General features: G+C 39.7%; 1 protein-coding gene across 14 annotated transcripts in view; it reads left to right on the plus strand.

Moving 5' to 3' along the window:
• Positions 1-21,788, plus strand: part of ABCG2 (ATP binding cassette subfamily G member 2 (JR blood group)) — a 205,436-nt gene that overhangs the window by 107,754 nt on the left and 75,894 nt on the right. For 13 of the 14 annotated variants that reach the window (XR_012131669.1, XR_012131673.1, XR_012131670.1 and 10 more), the window contains one exon: positions 20,203-20,424. Coding sequence is in view for 9 of the 14 variants with exons in the window: in XM_037021132.2 (XP_036877027.1) it covers positions 20,222-20,424 (203 nt within the window). In the remaining 5 variants the exon portion in view is untranslated. Of the gene's footprint in view, positions 1-11,910; positions 12,030-20,202; positions 20,425-21,788 lie in introns of those variants that run through there. The other variant, XM_017649387.3, reaches the window with a different exon arrangement.

Raw genomic sequence — 21,788 nt, forward strand, 5'->3', positions numbered from 1 at the left:
GACACAGTTCTTGCAAATTTTGTGGGAATGTAAAGGAAAAAGGAATAGCCATACAGGGTGTTTACTTTATGTGCATTTGTATCTGTTTAAAGAGAAGATGAAGATTAAATTGAAAAAGGACAGAAAACATCAGTGGTTGTCAGCAGCCAGGGTAGAAGGAGGGGGTTTCCCTGAGGAAATTTCAAAATTTGAAAAACCATACTTAAAGAGGGTGAGTTTTATTGTTTACAACACTGTTTACTGTTCACATTTCCAATAAACATGAAAAAAAAAAACAAAGTTTAAGCAAAACTGTGAGTAGAGTTGGCATTATATAGGAAAGAATATTATACCTACCAAAAGTAACTTTATTTTGTAATTTATACCTTGTTTCCGTAAGTCATTAATTTCCTGTAGATCCCTCTCTGGCCTTATGAAGGTCCCCCTCATAAACTGAAAAGAGGGAGATGAGGATGAGTGATGAGAGTCATACTCACCTGTTAGTGGCTTTTAGCTTGCTTCAGTAGCTGCATTTTCTTACTGCCTCTTCCTGAAAGCTAAACTCCAGCATACTGAAGGGCGTGTGTATCTCAGCATGATCTCTTTCAATTTAAGGATTTTTGCATTCCTTTTCTAAAACAAGGTTCTCTCCTCTCCTTTTTCTTCTTTCAATTAAAGGATTTTTGCATTCCTTTTCTAAAACCAGGTTTTCTCCTCTCCTTTTTCTTCCTCCCATCTATCTGGTTAGTCTCCTTTAGGAGGCCCCTTCTGAACTCCCCCCTCCTCCCAGGTTTTGTACTCCCTGAGGGATGGAGCTGTGCTGTAATCTCTAATTTATCAGATGAAAGTGAGGTTTTAGGCAAAGAGGTGGGGAAGGACATTCTTGGCTGAAAGAATGTCTGATTTGAAACAGGATAATTATATTTTCTCTGAATTCTAGCTGTGTTAATATATTGAGTTCTTAGATATTATTCATTAAGGTTTGTCCTGACCTTTTAAAATGAAGATAATCTGTGTGTGTTTGCCCTCTTTCTAAATTTATATATAGTTTCGTAATCTTACTAGAAATCTAACTTCTCTAGGTGGCTCTTCTAAACGTGATGGTTAGTGACTTCCTTTTGCTGGTGCTTATAATGCCTTCCTTAAGCTACTTTGCAGCAGTGGTGTGGCATGTTGTGATTTAGTCTTTGATTCAGAAGGAATGGTTGAGAAGAGGGTGTGAGGAGCTTGGAAGGGGACACTAACAGTGGACATTAGGGCCCTGCTTTTACAGTAGCATGTGTAGGTAAATTTTTGGTTTTCAAATGTGAATATGGCTTTCAGAAATGGTTGATTTGCAGAAAAGTCTAAAGAAGCTACATTAAGAATGTCATTGTTTTACTTGTTAATATGGGAGATACACAAGAAGAAAGCTCCTGCTCCATGAGCCTGGGCTAGAAAAATTTTAATGCTAACCTGCACAGCTGTAATCCAAATATCGGCCATTGCTAGAGATCTTTGTCACTTTAATAGGAAAGCTCTACAGGGTGTCTGGAAGGGCTATAGCTTATTCAAATTCATTCTTGCTTTTCTTTCATTGGCCTGTGTCCTGATAGCACCATGATGTGCCTTTGTGACATACAGATTATTTTGATTTGAGAACCATCAAGGCCCAAAAGTCTGAGGATACTTCGACACCTTTCAGCCCCAACAACTGCATAAAAGGAATTTGGGAAAAAAAACAAAAAAAAAGAAAGAATTTGGTTAGAGGAACTACTCCAGCAGGGGAGCTCTCACCTTAGACAGCTGTTTTGTAATGTAAAGTAGGTGTAGGAGAAAGGATCTGATGTGGCAAAATCTGTTAATATTGCTCTCTGTGCCTCATTGCTTCTGTGTGGTCCATCAAGTATTGTGCTTATCAAACATTTGGTCTTTTCATATTCCTGAGAATTACTTCCCTTTTCCTTAGAAGTCTCAGCTTCCTACCCCCTTCTCCTTGGTTCAGGATGGCATATTTACCCCATTGTCTTTGTGTTTGGAACCCATGTCTATGGCTTCCCCATACATATGTAATTGAACTTTGTTTTTTTCTCTTTTTAACCTGTCTCATGTCAATTTTGTTCTTAGAGCAGTTAGAAGAACCTCAAGAGGTAGAGAAAGTTTTTTCTTCCCCAACGCCTACCTTTGGTATTTGAAATTCTGAATAAAATAGTATGAAACTCATTATGAAAATGTTATGAAATTTATGTATGGTCAAAAATGTTTTGGTAAAATGTGAATTCCGTTTGTAGATCAGATTTCATTCTTTAGAAATTCACCACATTTGTTTCACTTGGGGAAAGTGATGCAATTCAGATGACAGTTCTAGAAGAAACTGAAGCACTGTTTTTTCAGCCATTGCCAAACTTGGTTATTTAATAGATTTGTTAATCTGAACCTGAAATATATAGCACTACCTTTTCTGAGATAAATATAATAGAGTTTTATGCTGTTTTGAAACTCAGTAATGAGTTTGATAGAGGGTATAGCAAGTATATGCATCTTTTATGGGATTGTATAACTGGTTATTTATAAAAATAACCCAGGAATGAGTAAATGTTTTTAAAAAGTAAATCATTCTAAAGCTGCATTGCTCAATGTGGTAACATTAGCCACATTTGGGTATTTGTAGCTCTGGGGGGAAATCTTGGACAAATACCTTTGAAATCGAAATCAGCCAAAGGGAGAAATAAAGGTTATTTCTTACAAGCAGTCATCCACTTCTGCTCCCCCGTGTCTCTCATGACCAGGCTGAAGAAGAAGAACTGCTCACCCAACCTCTCTAGTCCAGATAAGCCCTTGCTCACCCTTGTAATCACCTATTCCTATGGAGATGGACTACTCCTCTCCACTCCCTGGAAAATACCTATTCTATGGAGATGCACTAAAGCCAGGCGAGAGATTCTGGAAATATTGCAATTTTACCACTTCAGAAATATTGCCTTACAATCTACTCGTTCCCCATCTTCCGCAGTGACCCCTGGATGAGAAAACTGGAGTACCATAACCAGACTAATAACATAAAATCCTGATAATCCTCAAGCTGGAGGATTCAGCTAGGTTCAAAGTCCCATGCAGATTAAGACCATAGCTCACCCATTCCACAGGCAGTCAGTAGCTGAAAATTAGGGAGTTCAGAGTAATCATCATGCAGCAGCTGCAGCCAGGGGGTGCATCCAGGCCACTGGGACTGTAGAAGAAAATAACCTTAAGGGTGATAATATACATGTTTTAAAGATACCAACATAGGCAAATCTTGTTCATCAGGTAGGATACATGCAAGAGAGTAGTTCTGTGATAGGACAGTAGTAGGAATGGGATCTCATCCTGGTCTAGTGGGAGCCCCTAGATCTGTGGGAGTTACAGATGGGTCAATATATAGGCTACAGGAGGTACATGCACTGGCCATAAAGATAAAACAAAACTTCCCCATAAGATGCTCTTACCTCCTGGACATTTGGGGTATGCTACCATGATCTTTAGGGGCCACTCTTCTGTTACTCCAGGAACATACAGGAGGCCAGCTTCCATACCTTTTACCCAAGGTGCCAGAAGGGCTAGCCAATGCTGGTCCATGTGTCAAAATGTCCAAGGCCATGTCCTTTCAACAGTGTCTCCAGGATTTAATGCAGTTGAGACTGGCAGCAGGATGTTGTTCTGCTGGCCATATCCTGGGTTCAAAAACTCCTCTTTGATTTGCACATACAGTTGTATAGGAAGGGCAGCAATGTGTGTTAGCATATCCACAGGGCTCAAGGCTCCTTCTTCAGACTTCTCATTCAAATGCCATAGCACTGTCCATAGCGAACTGACCAGCCCCATAGACTACTGGTATCTGACTTCAGGCCAGATTTCTGCAAACCATTGTACCTCTCTATCATGCCTGACTTGGTAGTGTTGTATGGTACATGAAACTTCCACTTTATTCCTAATTGCTGCACCCATTCCTGTAAATCATGTCCAGTAAAGACGGTGCCTTGATTGCTCTCAATAATGTACGGCTAGCCATAGGCTGCAAATAGATGCTCTAGGCCCCTCTTGGTGGTTTGCTGATCTCCGTGATGTGCAGGAAAAGCAACTCATAGTCCAGTAACCGTGTCCACACAAGTCATGGCATACCGATATCTTCCTGTTACGGGCAGAGGCCCAATGTAGTCTATCTGCCACCTAACAAGGGGTATTGGCCCCCTTACTATTGTCCCATGTTGCTGTAGGACTCAGTGTAAGTCCCTCTTAGAGCATACAATGCATTCCTTCCAGGCTCTGCTGACTTCTTCAGAGGTAAATGACAAGCCCCACCGATGGGCTACAACCAAATTGTCTTTTGCCTCATGTGCCACAAACACTGATGTAACCATTGGACCACATCAGAGGTAGGCTTTCCTTCTAGCCACTACACCTGAACCAGTGTGTCTGCTTCATCATTCCCTGGGGATGCAAAAGGCAAATGGCCAGTCATATGATATACTGTAACAGTCTTAGTCTGACCAAAGGCCCATAGGTCTTGCCACAACTCTTTCCCTCAAAGGGGCTGGTGACCAACCATCCACTTGGCATGGTACCATGTCGGTAGCCACAGGGTCAAGCCCCGATAGCCCAGCTGTCAGTGCAGACAGCTGTGGGGGAGGGCTCCTGGGTGATCATAAGCCATACTGCCTGCAACTCAGCCCATTGGCTGCTCTTCCCCTTTCCATCCTCCATCCACATTGTCTCAGTCTTAGGATGGAAAGCCACAGCCCTCCATTTCAGGGGCTGCCCATAACTGGAGCCATCTGTATACCAAGCATCTTCAGGTATAGGGGCTTTTCCCTCCTGATAAGGACTCTTAGCTACCAATGGCTCAAAAGCAAGTTCTTCCTCCTTTCCACTGATCTACATACGTCACTAGCCCAATAACCGTTGGAGTTCTCCACTTAAATGGCTAGTAGAGAAGGTTCTGTGCACTCCATTTGGCCAGTGTAGGCGTCTGTGCCATGCCACTCCATGTCCTCTGGGTTCAGTCTCACACCCACCCCACAATGGGACAGGTGGTTATTACTTTGGTCAGAGCTGTTCCAGCGATGGGCTCTGTAGTCAGCAAGGCATGGTACACAGCAGCCAGTTGCTTCTCTATCAAGGTGTACCAGACCTCTGCTTCTTTCCAATGTTGTGACCAGAATCCAATAGGTTGGCATGTCTGTTCAAACTGCTGCCAAAGACCCCATGCATAACCATCTTTGGTTACATGAACATTTGCTCACAGCGCCTTGATGAGTCCATTAAACTCAAGGCCTGCATGGCCTTGACTGCTTGCTTAGCAGCAGTAAAAGTAGCTCTACGTGTCTCATCCCAGTCCCACCTGATGTCCTTTTGTACCACCTGGTATAAAGGCTTAAGAATTTGTACCAAGTGCAGGATAAACACCCTCCAGTAGCCCAAAAGACCCAAAAACTCTTGTAATACTGCCGTAGTGGTAGGGGTGGGGAAAACCTGGACCTTGTTTATGACTGCATCAGGAATAACTTTAGTTTTACCCAACTGGACAACTCCCCAAAATTTTACAGACAATCCAGGTCCTTGAACCTTGGTGCTGTTCACAGCCAATCCTTTCTCCTGTAGATGTTGCATCAGTCTAGAGACTGCCCCTTCTAAATCTGAAAGAGAATCAGACGTGAGTGTAATATCATCAGTGTAGTGATACAGCTGCACTGTTTTCAGTTTCTCCAGTTGTCCAAGTCCTGGGCTACAAGTCCATGACAAATGGTGGGATTGTGGAGGTATCCCTGTGGAAGTACAGTGATATTCAATTCCCTGTAGCCCACAGTCATACACCAGCCACTGTGTGGCTTTTTCACTGGCCACACTGGGGAATTAAAAAGACTATGAGTGGGCTTTTTGATGCCCACTTTCTCCAACTCCTGTAGAGTTTCTCCAATTTCCTTGTGTCCCCAGACAATTTATACTGCTTAGTATTTGTCACCCACCAAGGTACAGGCAGAGCTACAGATGGGTGCTTAGCATGTCCCCTCAGAACTGCCTTTACCACACATACCCTCAGTCTGAACTCACCTGCAATGGTCTGTAATTACAGGCCCTGCAGGATATCTGCCCCCAAAATATATTCAGAGATGGGAGAGATGTACACAGTACACAACTTTGGGGGTAAATGCCCTATCCCCAATGGGATTTGGGCTTTCTTCACTCTAATTGCCTTACCCCCATACCCATCTGTCACAGCAGAGGTCCTGGGAAAACCCTTAGGGTTGCCATGAATCAGAGAACACTCAGCTCCTGTGTCTACCAGTGCCAGGACACATTGTACGTTCACAGGGGACTAATGAATTGCTAATTCTACATGTGGCCTCCAGTCCCCAGCATAGAGAAGGTGGGGACCTTGACACCCCTCAGTTGAAATGCGATGCCCAATCATCATCTTGTGGGGGTGAGGGCCCAGGCAGAACCTGAGAACTGTCCCTGAGGGAGTCTTGCAGGGACACACGCCAGACATGGGGATTTGACTCTGGCTTCTGTGCCCTGGACCTCAGTAGCTGGAACTGCTTCTCTGGCTTTAATTGGTGCCACAGTTCTAACAAGATCCTATTGGGCTGCCCATCAAGTTTTTCTTTCACTTCCCTGGCCTTTATCAAATCAACTTTCATCTGGGTCCCAGAGACCTTAGCGGGGCCTTTTGCACCTCTCCTTTCGGTTGTAGCCTGTACTTCCTTCTGTGCTCTTCTTCTTTCAACCCACCCCAGATCTGCTAAAGTATGAGTAGCCTCATTTACAGGTTGCCCTATGTGGGGAGCAAAAATAGTCACTAGGGACTCAAAGAGAGATGGTGGAGCTGTATGCAGCACCAGATTTCTCATTCCTATGGTGAACAACTCCTCATAGGAGCCCTGGGGGTTCATGTTATAGATGATATTTTTCATGCCCAATTCCATAACACCTGCTGGAGCTCTGCATACATTTTCCAGCTTGTGGGTAAGTATGGTAAATCACACTGATAAGGCCAAACTGCCCTGATGGCAGCTGTCAGCCAATCCAGAAGTGCCTGATGCCCTAAGGTTATGATGGGCACTTTGCAACCACTGCCAAGGGAAGAGTGAGTTGTCAGGGAAGCCAGTCTATTCATTTCAGAACCCGACATAACAATGATTCTACCCCCATATCCCAAAGATATAAAAGCCATGTAGGCAGAGGTTCTGATGGTTTCTGCCCATATTGAATGCTCATGTCCACCAGCTCATCCTGGGTATAGGGGTGAAGCATGAAGTGCTTCACAACCTGGAGAGGGTGTGGCTCCTCCCCTGGAGGAGTCCGTGGTTATTCTGTTTTTATTTTTTTTATTTTAATTTTTATTTTTTGAGAGGGCATCTCTCATATTTATTGATCAAATGGTTGTTAACAACAATAAAATTCTGTACAGGGGACTCAATGCACAATCATTAATCCACTCCAAACCTAATTCTCAACAGTCTCCAATCTTCTGAAACATAACAAACAAGTTCTTACATGGTGAACAAATTCTTACATAGTGAATAAGTTCTTACATGGTGAACAGTACAAGGGCAGTCATCACAGAAACTTTCGGTTTTGATCACGCATTATGAACTACAGACAATCAGGTCAAATATGAATATTCGTTTGATTTTTATACTTGATTTATATGTGAATCCCACATTTCTCCCTTATTATTATTATTATTATTATTATTATTATTACTTTTATTTTTTATTTTTTTATTTTTATTTTATTTTATTTTATTTTTTTGAGAGGGCCTTTCTCATATTTATTGATCAAATGGTTGTTAACAACAATAAAATTCAGTATAGGGGGGTCAGTGCTCAATGTACAATCATTAATCCATCTCAAGCCTAATTCTCGTCAGTCTCCAATCTTCTGAAGCATAACGAACAAGTTCTTACTTGGTGAACGAATTTTTACATAGTGAATAAATTCTTACATGGTGAACAGTACAAGGGCATTCATCACAGAAACTTTCGGTTTTGATCATGCATTATGACCTATAAACAATCAGGTCAAATATGAATATTCATTTGATTTTTGTACTTGATTTATATGTTGATCCCACATTTCTCCTATTATTATTATTATTTTTATTTTTAATAAAATGCTGAAGTGGTAGGTAGATGCAAGATAAAGGTAGAAAACATAGTTTAGTGCTGTAAGAGGGCAAATGTAGATGATCAGATGATCAGGTGTGTGCCTATGGACTAAGTATTAATCCAGGCTAGACAAGGGCAGCAAGACATCCACGGATGCAGAAGATTTCTCTCAAAGCAGGAGGGGTGAGGTTCTGAGCCTCACCTCTGTTGATCCCCAAATTCTCACCTGATGGCCCCCCTGCGACTGTGCCTGTCTTAGGTTGTTCCTCCCTTGAGGAATCTTACCCGTCTCTGGCTAACCAGTCATCTTCCAGGACCATACAGGGAAATGTAAAGTTGGTAAGTGAGAGAGAAGCCATATTGTTTGCAAAGGTTAGCTTTTTACTTCTTTGCAGATTTATGCCCTGTGGCTTCTATGCCCAGCACTTGTCTCGAGGTATCTTTACCACCTGGAGGAATTATGATACTCAGTAAATTCAATATGAGGCACGAATTCTATTTAAGGGTTGTAATTAGGAAGGAAGAAGAAAAGCTATAGATGTAGCATATGAAGGAAACATGGGAGGATTGATTATTTCTTTGACATATCTTCTTGTATAGTACCTTAAGTATGTATAGGTTTTAAACTACTAACTAATTTGCACACACATATTAACATAATAGGAATACGGTGACATAAACAAAGCAAATCTATAATTACCATCCATCTCCAGTGAAGCCAAGAAAACCATTTAGGCACCCTAGGCATTTGTGAAAATTTATCTATGATATGATGGATATTGTCCAACTGTACTTGAACCATCAGACAAATTAAAGCAGCCCATTTCTGGGATCTGTTCACATCCCATATGTTCTTTTAACCATAGATAGTCTATAGTCATGAGATTTTGGAGTGCTACAACTTGCACCCCTCCCAACTCCTGGTTGAGTTCCAACAGTACAGATCCGGTCAAATTCGTTGTCTCACTGTATGCACATGCCAGCCTAGACATCTCCCTCCTCATTCCTATGGCAAGTCCAGGAGACGGTGGGCTGGATGCAGCCACAACCACAGCATCGTCCGGATACCTGTGGAGGCTTTTTGATGATCATCCCCCGGCACAAGTCCTCCAGAGAGTGCTGATGCCGGAAGCTCCTCCTCATATCGTATCTTAGTTCATTTTCTGGGTATCCAAGCTAGGCCTTGATCTTCTGCATAGAAACAAACAGACCCTTTGCCCACACTTTGACATGCCCTCTATACCACTGTGCAGAACTCATTGGAGGTCAGCACACAGTAACTGCTTTTTTTTTTTTTAATTAAGAGAAAGGAATATTATCAGAAAAGAGTACCTCCATAGCTGATCATCTGACACCCTTTAAGTGATCAACATTAAGGATATTTAAAGCATGCGTTGATCTTTGATTTACCAATAGTTTTATCCTGTCATGGAGTAATCCCCCTTTTCTTTCTTTCTTTCTTTTTTTTTTTTAATTTTTAATCTACACTTGTATGAAGAATACTATGTTTACTATGCTCTCCCTTATATCAGGTCCCCCCTAACAACCACATTACGGTTACTGTCCATCAGCTTAGCAAAATGTTGTAGAGTCACTACTTGTCCTCTCTGTATTGTGCAGCCCACCCTCCCCTTTCTCCCTCCCCCCCATGCATGCTAATCTTAATATCCCCCTTCTTCTTCCCCCTCCTCCCTCCCTGCCCACCCATCCTCCCCAGTTCCTTTCCCTTTGGTACCTGTTAGTCCATTTTTGGGTTCGGTAATTCCGCTGCTGTTTTGTTCCTTCAGTTTTTCCTTTGATCCTATACTCCTCAGATGAGTGAAATCATTTGGTATTTCTCTTTCTCCGCTTGGCTTATTTCACTGAGCATAATACTCTCCAGCTCCATCCATGTTGCTGCAAATGGTAGGTTCCCTGAGAGAGGACCTGGGGAGATAGATATAACCAATCTTCCTGAAAAAGAATTCAAAAGAAAGGTCAGAACTATGCTGATGGACCTACAGAGAAATATGCAAGAGCTAAAGGATCAAGTTAGGAGGGAGAATACAGAAATAAAACAATCTCTGGAAGGACTCAAGAGCAGATTGGATGAGGTACAAGAGACTAGAAATCAGAGAACAGGAATACAGAGAAGCTGAGGCAGAGAGAGATAAAACGATGTCCAGGAATGAAAGAATATTAAGAGAACTGTCTGACCAATCCAAACAGAACAATATTTGCATTATAGGGGTACCAGAAAAAGAGAGAGAAAAAGGGATAGAAAGTGTATTTGAAGAAATAATTGCTGAAAACTTCCCCAAACTGGGGGAGGAAATAATCGAACAGACCACGGAAATACACAGAACTCCCAACAGAAAGGACTCAAGGAGGACAACACCAAGACACATAATAATTAAAATGGCCAAGATCAAGGACAAGGACAGAGTTTTAAAGGCAGCTAGAGAGAAAAAGGTCACCTATAAAGGAAAACCCATCAGGCTATCATCAGACTTCTCAACAGAAACCTTACAGGCCAGAGGAGAAAGGCATGATATATTTAATGCAATGATACAGAAGGGCCTTGAACCAAGGATACTGTATCCAGCACGATTATCATTTAAATATGAAGGAGGGATAAAACAATTCCCAGACAAGCCAAAGTTTAGGGAATTTGCCTCCCACAAACCACCTCTACAGGATATTTTAAAGGGACTGCTCTAGACGGAAGTACTCCTAAGGCTAAATAGATGTCACCAGAGAAAATAAAATCACACCAAAGAAAGCAGACAAACCAAATGCTAACTAAAGGCAAAAAAATAAAATCAACTATTCACAAAAGCAGTGAAAGGAAACACAAAAGAATACAGAATAAAACACCTAACATATAAAGAATGGAGGAGGAGGAATAAGAAGGGAGAAAAAGAAAGAATCATCAGACTGTGTTTATAATAGCTCAATAAGCGAGTTAAATTAGATAGTTAGATAGTAAAGAAGCTACCCTTGAACCTTTGGTAACCATGAATCTAAAGCCTGCAATGGCAGTAAGTACATATCTTTCAATAATCACCCTAAATGTAAATGGACTGAATGCACCAATCAAAAGACACAGAGTAATAGAATGGATAAAAAAGCAAGATCCATCTATATGCTGCTTACAAGAGACTAATCTCAAACCCAAAGACATACACAGACTAAAAGTCATGGGATGGAAAAAGATATTTCATGCAAAAAAATACGGAGAAAAAAGCAGGTGTTGCAGTACTAGTATCAGACAAAGTAGACTGCAAAACAAAGAAAGCAACAAGGAAAAGAGATCATACAATGCCAGCTGCTAAATGGCCAGTCAGGGCCTCTAAGCAGCCTTCTATCTCACAGAGGGCTAATTCCACTGCTTCCGGTGTTTCCACCCTTCCCCAATTCTGAGGAAGGTCCCACCCTTCTCAGAAGTGCTTTACCCTAAACTGGTTCCCTACTAGGAGCTCCGCAGTTGGAAGCCCCATAGGTAGAGAGCTCCAGGTTGAAGCTGAACCCTCTACTGCTGCAGCCACTGAGGCCTCCCCACTATCCATGCGGGGACTCTGGGCAGCTCCCCACCATCTCTAAGGGCAGCCTGCCCAAGGGTCCCATCCATGTAGACAGATTTTGGGTTCAGAGGTCCTGCCATCTACCACCAGGTGTAACTCTGGGGGGAAAATCCTGGACAAATACATTTGAAATCGAAATCAGCCACAGGAGGGAGAAATAAAGGTTATTCCTTACAAGCAGTCATCCACTTCTGCTCCCCGGTGTCTCTCACTACCAGGCTGAAGAAGAAGAGCCTTTCACTCAACCTCTCTGGTCCAGATAAGCCCTTGCTCACCCTTGTAATTATCTATTCATATGGAGATGGACTACTCCTTTCCATCCCCTGGAAATACCGATTCTATGAAGATGCACTAAAGCCAGGTGAGAGATTCTGGAAATATTGCAATTTTACCCACATTATTTTAAATGAATTGAAATTAAGTAACATCAAAATGTTATAGCCAGCTATATTTCAGCTGCTGAGTAGTAGCCACATGTGTTTAGTGAACAGCAGTATTTTATTTCCCCTCTGCAAGTTCCTGAAGAATGTGGAAAGAAGCATAGGTACCTTTCCATCTGACTCTGTTACATTGAACTGCAATGAATAAAGAATCACTTCCTTGAGCCTTACTTATAGGTTTTTTGTACATTAGGAGCCAGATTACCATCTATAAAGTAAGTAATATGTTGTGTAATTATGTGATTAAAGGGATGTCTAAAAAGTATGTGTCCCAAACTGAGCTTCCTAATGGAGTGTCCTGAAACTAAACAGAAGAAAAGTTTCTAGGAGGGAATATTCAACTCTGACAGTGTTGCTGTTGGTTTACCTAAGGTGAAGACTAAGAATTGATCATGAATACACTAGAAACCACTTGATTGTCCATACTTACAAAGGGTGGATTTTGTGGTTTATGAATTATATTTTAATTTTTCAAAGTCATTGGGTATGCCACTTTGGCAGTCACTTAGTTTTGTTAACACTGTTTGGGTGTGGGGATGAGGTGGGATGAGCACCTGATTGGAGTGGTTTTAAAAGGAAGTGGGAGAGAGAGAGGGTAATGGACAGGAACTGTGCGATCATTCTCTTTTTTTTTTAAGAAAAAAATGACTCCAAGGGGCTGCTAGAATTTGGGGTTTATATGCCATCTTAAAAGAAGGTGAGGGGAATGAAGGAGAAGAATCACAGAATTTTGTAATTAGAATAGAAGGAAAAATTGATGCAGGGGTGAAAAAGTGAGGGGTGGTGGACATTTCTGGAGAGATGTACTTGAGTGAGCAGAGTGAATGAAAGGAGACTGTTAGTTAGCCTCAGGAAGGAGCAAAGGGGGTTCTGAGGAAGTTGGCCTCTGATAAGTGGAGGCAGTGGGCTGGAAAGACAGGAGATGGATAAAAGATGGGAAAGATAGCTGGGTGAGAAGACAGTGTCTATTCACACTGCAAGGTTGGGAACATACATGGCTGAGATAGTAGGGAGGTCAAGGTCATCAGAGAGAAGGTCAAAGGGCTGGGGAGGCTGAAGACAAAGACTATCTATTTGGATTTTGAAATTCACTGCAGCTGCCTACATCCTAAACTTTACAATTGTGTACTTCTTGGAAATCTATTGGTGCCTCTTGAAAAACAGTTCACTGTTTTGCTTGGTTGTTCAATCGAATGTGAGTCTGTAGCATTTTGTAAAAATCAAGGAACAAATACATTACTGCATAATGAGGACCCCAAGAAGGTAGGCTGGGTTGTCATCCACAGGAGTCTTGTTTATGGTTCTCAGTGTTTAACCAAAGCTCTCTCTGTTTCAGATGTCTCACAGGCATTTAAAACTCAGCATGTTGGAACTGAGCCCTGGAACTTTTGACATCTGCCTGTCATACAGGCTCATCCCCTCATTCAGTCATGTCTCATGTGGGTTTCTCCAATAGCCTCTTGACTGGCCCTTGCTGCCATGCTTGCCACACAGCAGCCAGAGTAGTCTTTTAAATGTGATCAATATCTTGAGCCTTTCTTGCCTAAACGGCCTCAGTGGCTTCTTGCTGATTGTACAGACCTTCCATGATGGGGTGTCTTTGTGTCTGTCTGGCTTTATCCTTTGAGTCACATTCCCCAGATCACTCTGCTGTGATGCATTGAGGGCCTAGAGTGCCAGACTTGGATTGTTTCTGTGGCCTGAAGACTTCAACAGTTTGACTTCTGTTCTACATTACTGAGCACTGTGTGTACCTGAATATAGTGTCAACACTGGGTATTTCAGGGAGGAGCTGTCAAATGAGAGATAACATGAAAACCCTTGGTCAGTGGAGGACTTTTTAAATGCAAGGGATAATTTATGGAAGTTAAAATTCAGATTTTGAGTTCTTTTGCTGACAATATTCAGTACTCTCCTGCTCCTCTTTCCATCCATTCATAAAAGTTTTGTAGCCATCACCCAACAGTGACTTGAAAGCCAAACTTCTTGAAGGATTGTAATCTCTTGGTTACTATAAATAGTTGAGTAGGTATGTGCTTACACAGCCCTGTCCTTCTGGCTATGAGGCAGAATTGTAACTCTCCACTTACTAGTACTATTCCCAGGTTAAAAATGTAAGAGGAAGGCCCTGAACTCATAACCTGAGGTTACTCTGGCTTCTACCAACATGTGCAACAGTTATAACTGGGCAGATGTCTGGCTGAGGACTTTAGAATCAGCCTGTGTACTTTTCTTTGCTAAGCCTGTGTGCAGTTTCCCTTGTATTACGTACTCCATTTACAGTAGACTATGAAACTAAGAGTATGGTAAAGAGTAAAATAGAGAAAAATGGTATTTTAAATGCTGGTTATTGTTCTTACAACAGATACACAAGCATCTATGGAAGAGAACTGTTCAGATCTTTCAAAAAAGTAAAAATATAGCCTCACTAGTTACAAAGTAGCAAGAAGAGAAGAAAGGTGACATAGGTAGACCACTAGAATAAGGACATATGGAGAGGGGGAAAGGATCTCATTTTTCAAAGCCCCTTCCATCATGTTTGAAAGGATTTTTCTTGCTGGATAAGAGATATAATCAGATATATATTAGAGTAGACTGAGATCAGGTGAGTTCTGAACCCATTTGGATTCTTCTTTTATCTTTATTATATTTTTTTTACCTATTATCAGCAGTGTACTCATTATTCATTCCTATTTTTAGTATCTGGTTATAAATATTTGTAGCATTTGATGTGACACAATATAAGTCCATTTAATTTGAATACAGTGGGGTGTGTGTGTGTGTATACTTCATGAGCCTCAGTTTTGATTCTGCAAGTATCACATATAGACATAAATGCATAAGGCTTATTTTTTTCTTTCTGCAAAGTAAACCTCTTATTTATAAAGTCACCAGCTTTAGTGTTATGTAGAGATATTTGTAGACCAATTTCAGAACAGAATTAAAATATTGTGAAAACTACAGCTTTGCAGTGGGGGTAGTGCACAGAAAGTGGTAAAAATCCAGTTAGGACCAGTAGATGCTCTAGGAGCAAGGAAGCGACAATTTGAGATATGACTGAGGGCTTTTATATAAAAAGAAGATGATGCTATGGAGAAGACAACTAGTGACTCTATAGCATCTTACTGCACTGATGGTCAGTGACTGCAGTGGGGTATGTGGGGGGAACTTGATAATATGGGTGAATGTTGTAACCACAATGTTGCTCATGTGAAACTTCATAAGATTGTGTATCAATGATACCTTAATAAAAAAATTTCAAAGCAGTAAATGTAGGGTCTCATATTTAATAAACTCCCAATAATACTAAATATTAAAGAAAAGATGATGCTATTCCACTGGGAGCAACATATATGCCCAGAAAGCTTCTGACCATGGAGAAAGGCAGTTGCTGGCAGTGACTCATCTAAACCCAGAGCACTGTCTTAACTGGAGATGGAGTACTTTAAGGTTAATACGTTCTTTATTTTGTAATCATTACTATAGATTTTTTGTTTCATCTTAGAGCAATGCATCATTCCACATTGTTGTTAGAAGTAAAAAAAAAAACTGTTCTTTGATACAATGTGCATCAGCTGGATGGTGTCATTTGACTTGTAATACAAGAATTACTGAGATTCTGCTGTCTTCCTGAGAAGATTGCTAGAATCCTAATGAGGAACCAGGCACCCCTTACAAAATGTGATTACAAATAATCCTATCACAGTGAAGGCAAGCTCTGTACACATTTCTAAAGTTGTGATTGTATTTATCTGTTTTAGCCACCTGTCTTGTACGGGCCTGGATGAGCCTGGATGATCTTTCCTGGGTACTTCTTTCTAGTTGGTACCTTTTATTAGCAGAATATCTCACCAAAAAATCTCCTAACAATTTCCTTCTTGATCCAGTGACCTCCTTAAATTCAAACAGTATGTTATTTGGTTCTCTTAATGAGTCTTGCAAGAGGTTTAGAGAGTGTCCTAAGTGATTGAACACCAAATGGGAATGGCAGTAGGAGAAAGATTGCTGGCATTAGAACTGGCATAGTTTGGCTTCTGAAGACATGGGGACACAGCTTAAGAAGTTCATAAGTCAACATGTAAGGTCTGTAAATTACTTGATTTTGTACCTTCTCTTTCACTGCTTTAAGAGAATAGGATTTTGGCTAATTATTATCATTTGTTGTGTTCAGTGATTTAAAATTAAGCTATTTACCTTTAATTTCCTGGAGGCCAATCTTCTACTTTCCAGCTTCCAAAATTGAATAGAGTGCTATAAATGTGATAACAATTGAGCAGTTTTTGCATACAGAAACAATTTCTCAGAGATTAATTTGGGTTTTGGCAGTTTTACTCTGATAAGCTCAGGTATGATTCTCTCATATTTATCCTGCTTTGGTGATCTAGAGCTTCTTCAATCTGTGGCTTGATAACTTTCATTAGCTTTGGGAAATATTTGGCAGTATTTTTTCAAATACTGATTCTGCTCCATTTTTTTCCTCTCCCATGGTCTTCACTTACATGTGTGCCAGACCTTTTTAATCATGCTCCATATGTTTCTTAAGCTGTTTCATGGAATTTTCATTTTGTTTTTCTTGTCCATGATGATAATTTTCATCCATGCTTTGCTTTGGAATTTTTTTGTACATACCAATCTACCAGTTCACTGATTCTCTTTACTAATCTGTTTTTAAACTACTGTTAAATTCATCTATTGATTTTTCTTTTTTGCTATCATTAATGTACAATTACCTGAACAACATTATGGTTACTAGACTCCCCCTATTATCAAGTCCCCACCACATAACCCATTATAGTCACTGTCCATCAGCATAGATGATTTTTTAAAAATACAGATTCTGGGTCTTTGGTGATAGTCTGTTTTTTCATTTATTTTTCTTAAACATATTATTCAGTTATTTTAATGACAATGTTTGATGAATCTAGTCTGCATTACTGGGTCTATTTCTATTTTTCCTGTTTTTTTTTTTTAACATTAGGTCCTGTTTTCAGGCATGCCTGGTAATTTTTTTTTAAATCATTTTGTAGTTTTTTGTTTCTTATTAAGGTATCAAGGAAAGCAATGTGGTTATTACATTCACCCTTATATAGAGACATCTCCCACCACACCCCACTGAAGTCACTGTCCATCAGTGTAGTAAGATGCCACAGATTCACTATTTGCCTTCTCTATGCTACACTGCCTTCCCCGTGACCCCTCACACAATGTGTACTAACCATAATACCCCTCAAAGCCCTTCTACCTCCCTCCCCACCCAACATCCTCCACCCTCCCTTTGGTAACCGCTAGTCCCTTCTTGGAGTCTGTGAGTCTGCTGCTATTTTGTTCCTTCAGTTTTGCTTCGTTGTTATACTCCACAAATGAAGGAAATCTTTTGGTATTTGTCTTTCTCTGCCTCACTTATTTACTGAGCATAATACTCTCTACCTCCATCCATGTTGTTGCAAATGGTAGGATTTGTTTCTTCTTGGTAATTTTTGATTGAAAATTTGGACAATCATATCTTTCAGAGTAGATTTAACTTTTTTCTAGCAGAAAAATAAAGTATGAGTGGATCACTTTGATTAAGGAAGGGCTGGTCTGTTTCTGGGTTGCCCATATTCTCAGGGCATAACCCTTCTGGGATCTCAAAAACATGGGGCTTCCAGTTGGTAGACTTGCAACTCCAAATTCATCTCCTAGCAGTGAGAGGCTGCTAACATTTTGGTGTCTAGCAGCTTTTTCTGCCTGTTTTTTCTGAGTTTTACCCTACATGTGTGCAATTTACCTCAAAAGGAAAGGGCACTCAATTCTGGTTTTGCCTTCATGTTCCCTCCTTTCCAGGATTTGGGCACCTCAAGTCCTGGTTGATTGGTTGCTCTCATCAGAGAGAATTATACAAACAGTTGCATCCTATATTTTTTACAGTTGTTCTTAGGAGGATGATTGGTTTGGAACAACTATTTATCATAGCCAGAGAGGAAGTTCTTCATGAGTTACTTTGCTTTTTAAAAATGAAAACTAGGTCTGTGAAAGTTTCACATTTCAAACCTATTTCCCAAGCTATTAAGTTTACCTTAAGATCTCAGTCTAAATCTTTTAAAGGGGACTTTTGTAACCTGTTAGCACACATAATGAAACATTTTAAACTTCATTTAATACTGAGTTTTTGTTTTAAATTTTTTACCTGATTAACCATTGGTTTGACTTTCTTAATCATTTTTATACTTAATTCTAAATCTTCCTAGAATTTAAATTCGATCACTTATTAAGGAAATGACTGTGTTATCCCAAACAGTTTTGGACTTTATCTTCTTAGCTAACTGAAGGAATATAACAAGCAGGGATGCAAAGTCTGGATCTATATAGATTCAGAGAAATTTCTCTTGTCCCTGATTGCCTGGCTAACCCTCTTTTTGTAATAATTTACATCATAAGCTCCAAATTAAAGCAAATAAGCAAACAAAAATGGGGTGATGGTGATCAGTCTGGCTTTGATCTTCAGTCTAAATCATATATGCTTTTCAAACCAGATAAGTCTAACTCCCACTTATTTTTTTCCTGTTTCATAAGTTTTGAGTAATTTTCATACTGTTCATATTTACTTATTAGATGTTTCATTGACATCTAATTGGAGTTTATGTATTCAGAGTTGTAACTGCTTCCCTAATATAGACTCCAGCATTGTTCTTGTCACCATGATATGGCCCGTTCATTGGAAATGGAGCTATTTACTACATTGCAGTTTAAAACAAACTTGTTTTCTTAAAAAATTAGTAGTATTTCACTGAGCATAATACCCTCTAGCTCCATCCATGTTGTTGCAAATGGTAGGTTTTGTTTTCTTCTTATGGCTGAATAATATTCCATTGTGTATATGTACCACATCTTCTTTATCCATTCATCTACTGATGGACACTTAGGTTTGCTTCCATTTCTTGGCTATTGTAAATAGTGCTGCGATAAACATAGGGGTGCATATGTCTTTTTCAAACTGGGCTGCTGCATTCTTAGTGCAAATTCCTAGGAGTGAAATTCCTGGGTCAAATGGAATTTCTATTTTTAGTTTTTTGAGGAACCTCCATACTGCTTTCCACAATGGTTGAACTAGTTTACATTCCCACCAGCAGTGTAGGGGGGCTCCCCTTTCTCCACATCCTTGCCAACATTTGTTGTTGTTTGTCTTTTGTATGTTGTCGATCCTAACTGTAAGCCAGGCAGAGAAAGGCAAGTATCAAATGATTTCACTTATCTGTGGAGTATAACAACAAGGCAAAAACTGAAGGAACAAAACGGCAGCAGAATCACAGAACCCAAGAATGGACTAACAGTTACCAAAGGGAAAGGGACTGGGGCGGGTGGGTGGGAAGGGAAGGATAAGGGGGAAAATGGGTCATTACTGTTAGCACACATAATGTGTGTGTGTGGGGCACAGGAAAGGCAGTATATACAGAGAAGACAAGTAGTGATTCTATAGCATCTTACTATGCTGATGGACAGTGACTTTAATGGGGTATGTGGGGGGGACTTGATAATGGGGAGAGTCTACTAACCTTAATGTTGTTCAAGTAATTGTACATTAATGATATCAAAATTAAAAATTAAAAAAATTAAAAAATAAAATTAGTAGTATATTTTATTGAGCCCAATATATCCAAAATATTTTTACTTAAGCTTGTAATCAATGTAAGAATGACTAATGTGATATTTTACATCCTTTAAATAATATTTGGATCTCTTTAAATTATTTTTTAAATTGAGATTTAATTGACATATAACACTATATTGGTTTCAGGCATATAACATAATAATTTAATATCTGTATATATTGAGAAATAATCATCATAGTAAGTCTAGTTAATATCCATCACACACAAAGTCACATTTTTTTTCTTGTGATGAGAACTTTTAAGATCTACTTTCTTAGCAACTTTCAAATATATAATGTAGTACTATTAACCATAGTCACCATTCTGTACATTACATCTCCAGGACTTAGGTATTTTGTAACTGGAAATTTTCACCAAGATGGACTTGTTTTAAATTTACTGTTAACTAGTGTTTATAACCTCATTTATCTGTACTACCAACTTACTGTTGCTTTTACCTCTACAGAAAGGCAGAAATTCTCCAGATGTCTTCCAGTAATGACCAAGTTTTTGTCCCAATGGCACAAAGAAACACCAGTTGCCTCCCTGGGATGACCTCCAATGACCTGAAGACATTAACTGAAGGGACAGTATTAAGTTTTCATAACATCTGCTATCGAGTTAAAGTGAAGAGTGGCTTTCTACTTGGTCGAAAAACAGTTGAAAAAGAAATACTGTCAAATATCAAGTATGTGCATTAACTTTTATTTAAATAGTTTTATTGACATACAGTGAGCTTCATAGGTATTGCTAATTGCAAATTGAGATTTTGTGAACGTTTGTGTGCAAGTCCGTAAATATGCTTTCATTTCTTCTGGCTAAACTAGAAGTGAGATAGTTGCATCACCATCAGTGGATAGAAGATGTGGTACATATACACAATGAAATATTATCAGCCATAAGAAGAAAACAAATCCTACCATTTGCAACAACATGGATGGAGCTAGAGGGTATTATGCTCAGTGAAATAAGCCAGGCAGAAAAAGACAAGTACCAAATTATTTCACTCATTTGTGGAGTATAACAACAAAGCAAAACTGACAACTGAAGGAACAAAACAGCAGCAGACTCATAGATTCCAAGGAGAGACTAGCAGTTACAAAGGGAAGGGGTTGAGGAGGGTGTGCGGGGAGGGAGGGAGAAAGGGATTAACAGGCACTATAATAGCAATCACAATATAGGTAGGTCATGGGGAAGGTAGTACAGTACAGAAAAGACAAGTAATGACTCTATAGCCATCTTACCACGCTGATGGACAGTGATTACAATGGGGTATGAGGATTTGATGATATGGGTGAATGTTGAAACCACAATGTTACTCATGTGAAAACTTCATAAGATTGTATATCAATGACACCTTAATTAAAAAAAATAAAAAAATAGTTGGATCACATATTTGGTGTATATTTAACTTTTGAAAGGACTGCCAAACTGTTTTTAAAGTGGTAGTACTGTGTGCATCAACTTCTGTTTGAGAAACCAAACAATTAATGTGTCATTGGGTTTTTCCTGGGTAAGCCTTGTGGTTTAGTGAAAAGTGGCCTGGCCATATGATTTATTACTTCTTGATCATGGGGATATATTGTAATCTCTGAGCTTCAGTTTTCTAATCTATGAAACAGAGAGATCTACTGAACCTTATGAGCCAGATACTTTAGGTACTTAGGCATTTAGATACTTTATGTCCTTTACGTTCTACAAGAGTCAGAAAGTTGAAATGACAATATATTGTAAAAGTACTTCGGTTTTCAAATACGCTTGTTTTAAATGAGTGGTCTGTTTATATAGTAGTTTATAATCTATAACCATTTACTTAATGCTTCCCCCCCTTATAGAGACAGAAACTATTTAAATATAAGACAACTATAGCTTAGCTTAAGTTACACAGTTGAAGTCAAAGTCATTAGAGAATTTAGGATTCAAATCACTACATTGAATTATATTTTACAATTCATATCAGTACAAAACTGATTTTCATTCTCTTCATCCAGCAACAGCTTCATCATGTGGTGTAGAATGAGCAGAGAAATGAATATACATAATCTATTTGGT

The sequence above is a fragment of the Manis javanica genome, chromosome 5 (genome assembly GCF_040802235.1).
Source record: "Manis javanica isolate MJ-LG chromosome 5, MJ_LKY, whole genome shotgun sequence".
NCBI lineage: Eukaryota > Metazoa > Chordata > Mammalia > Pholidota > Manidae > Manis > Manis javanica.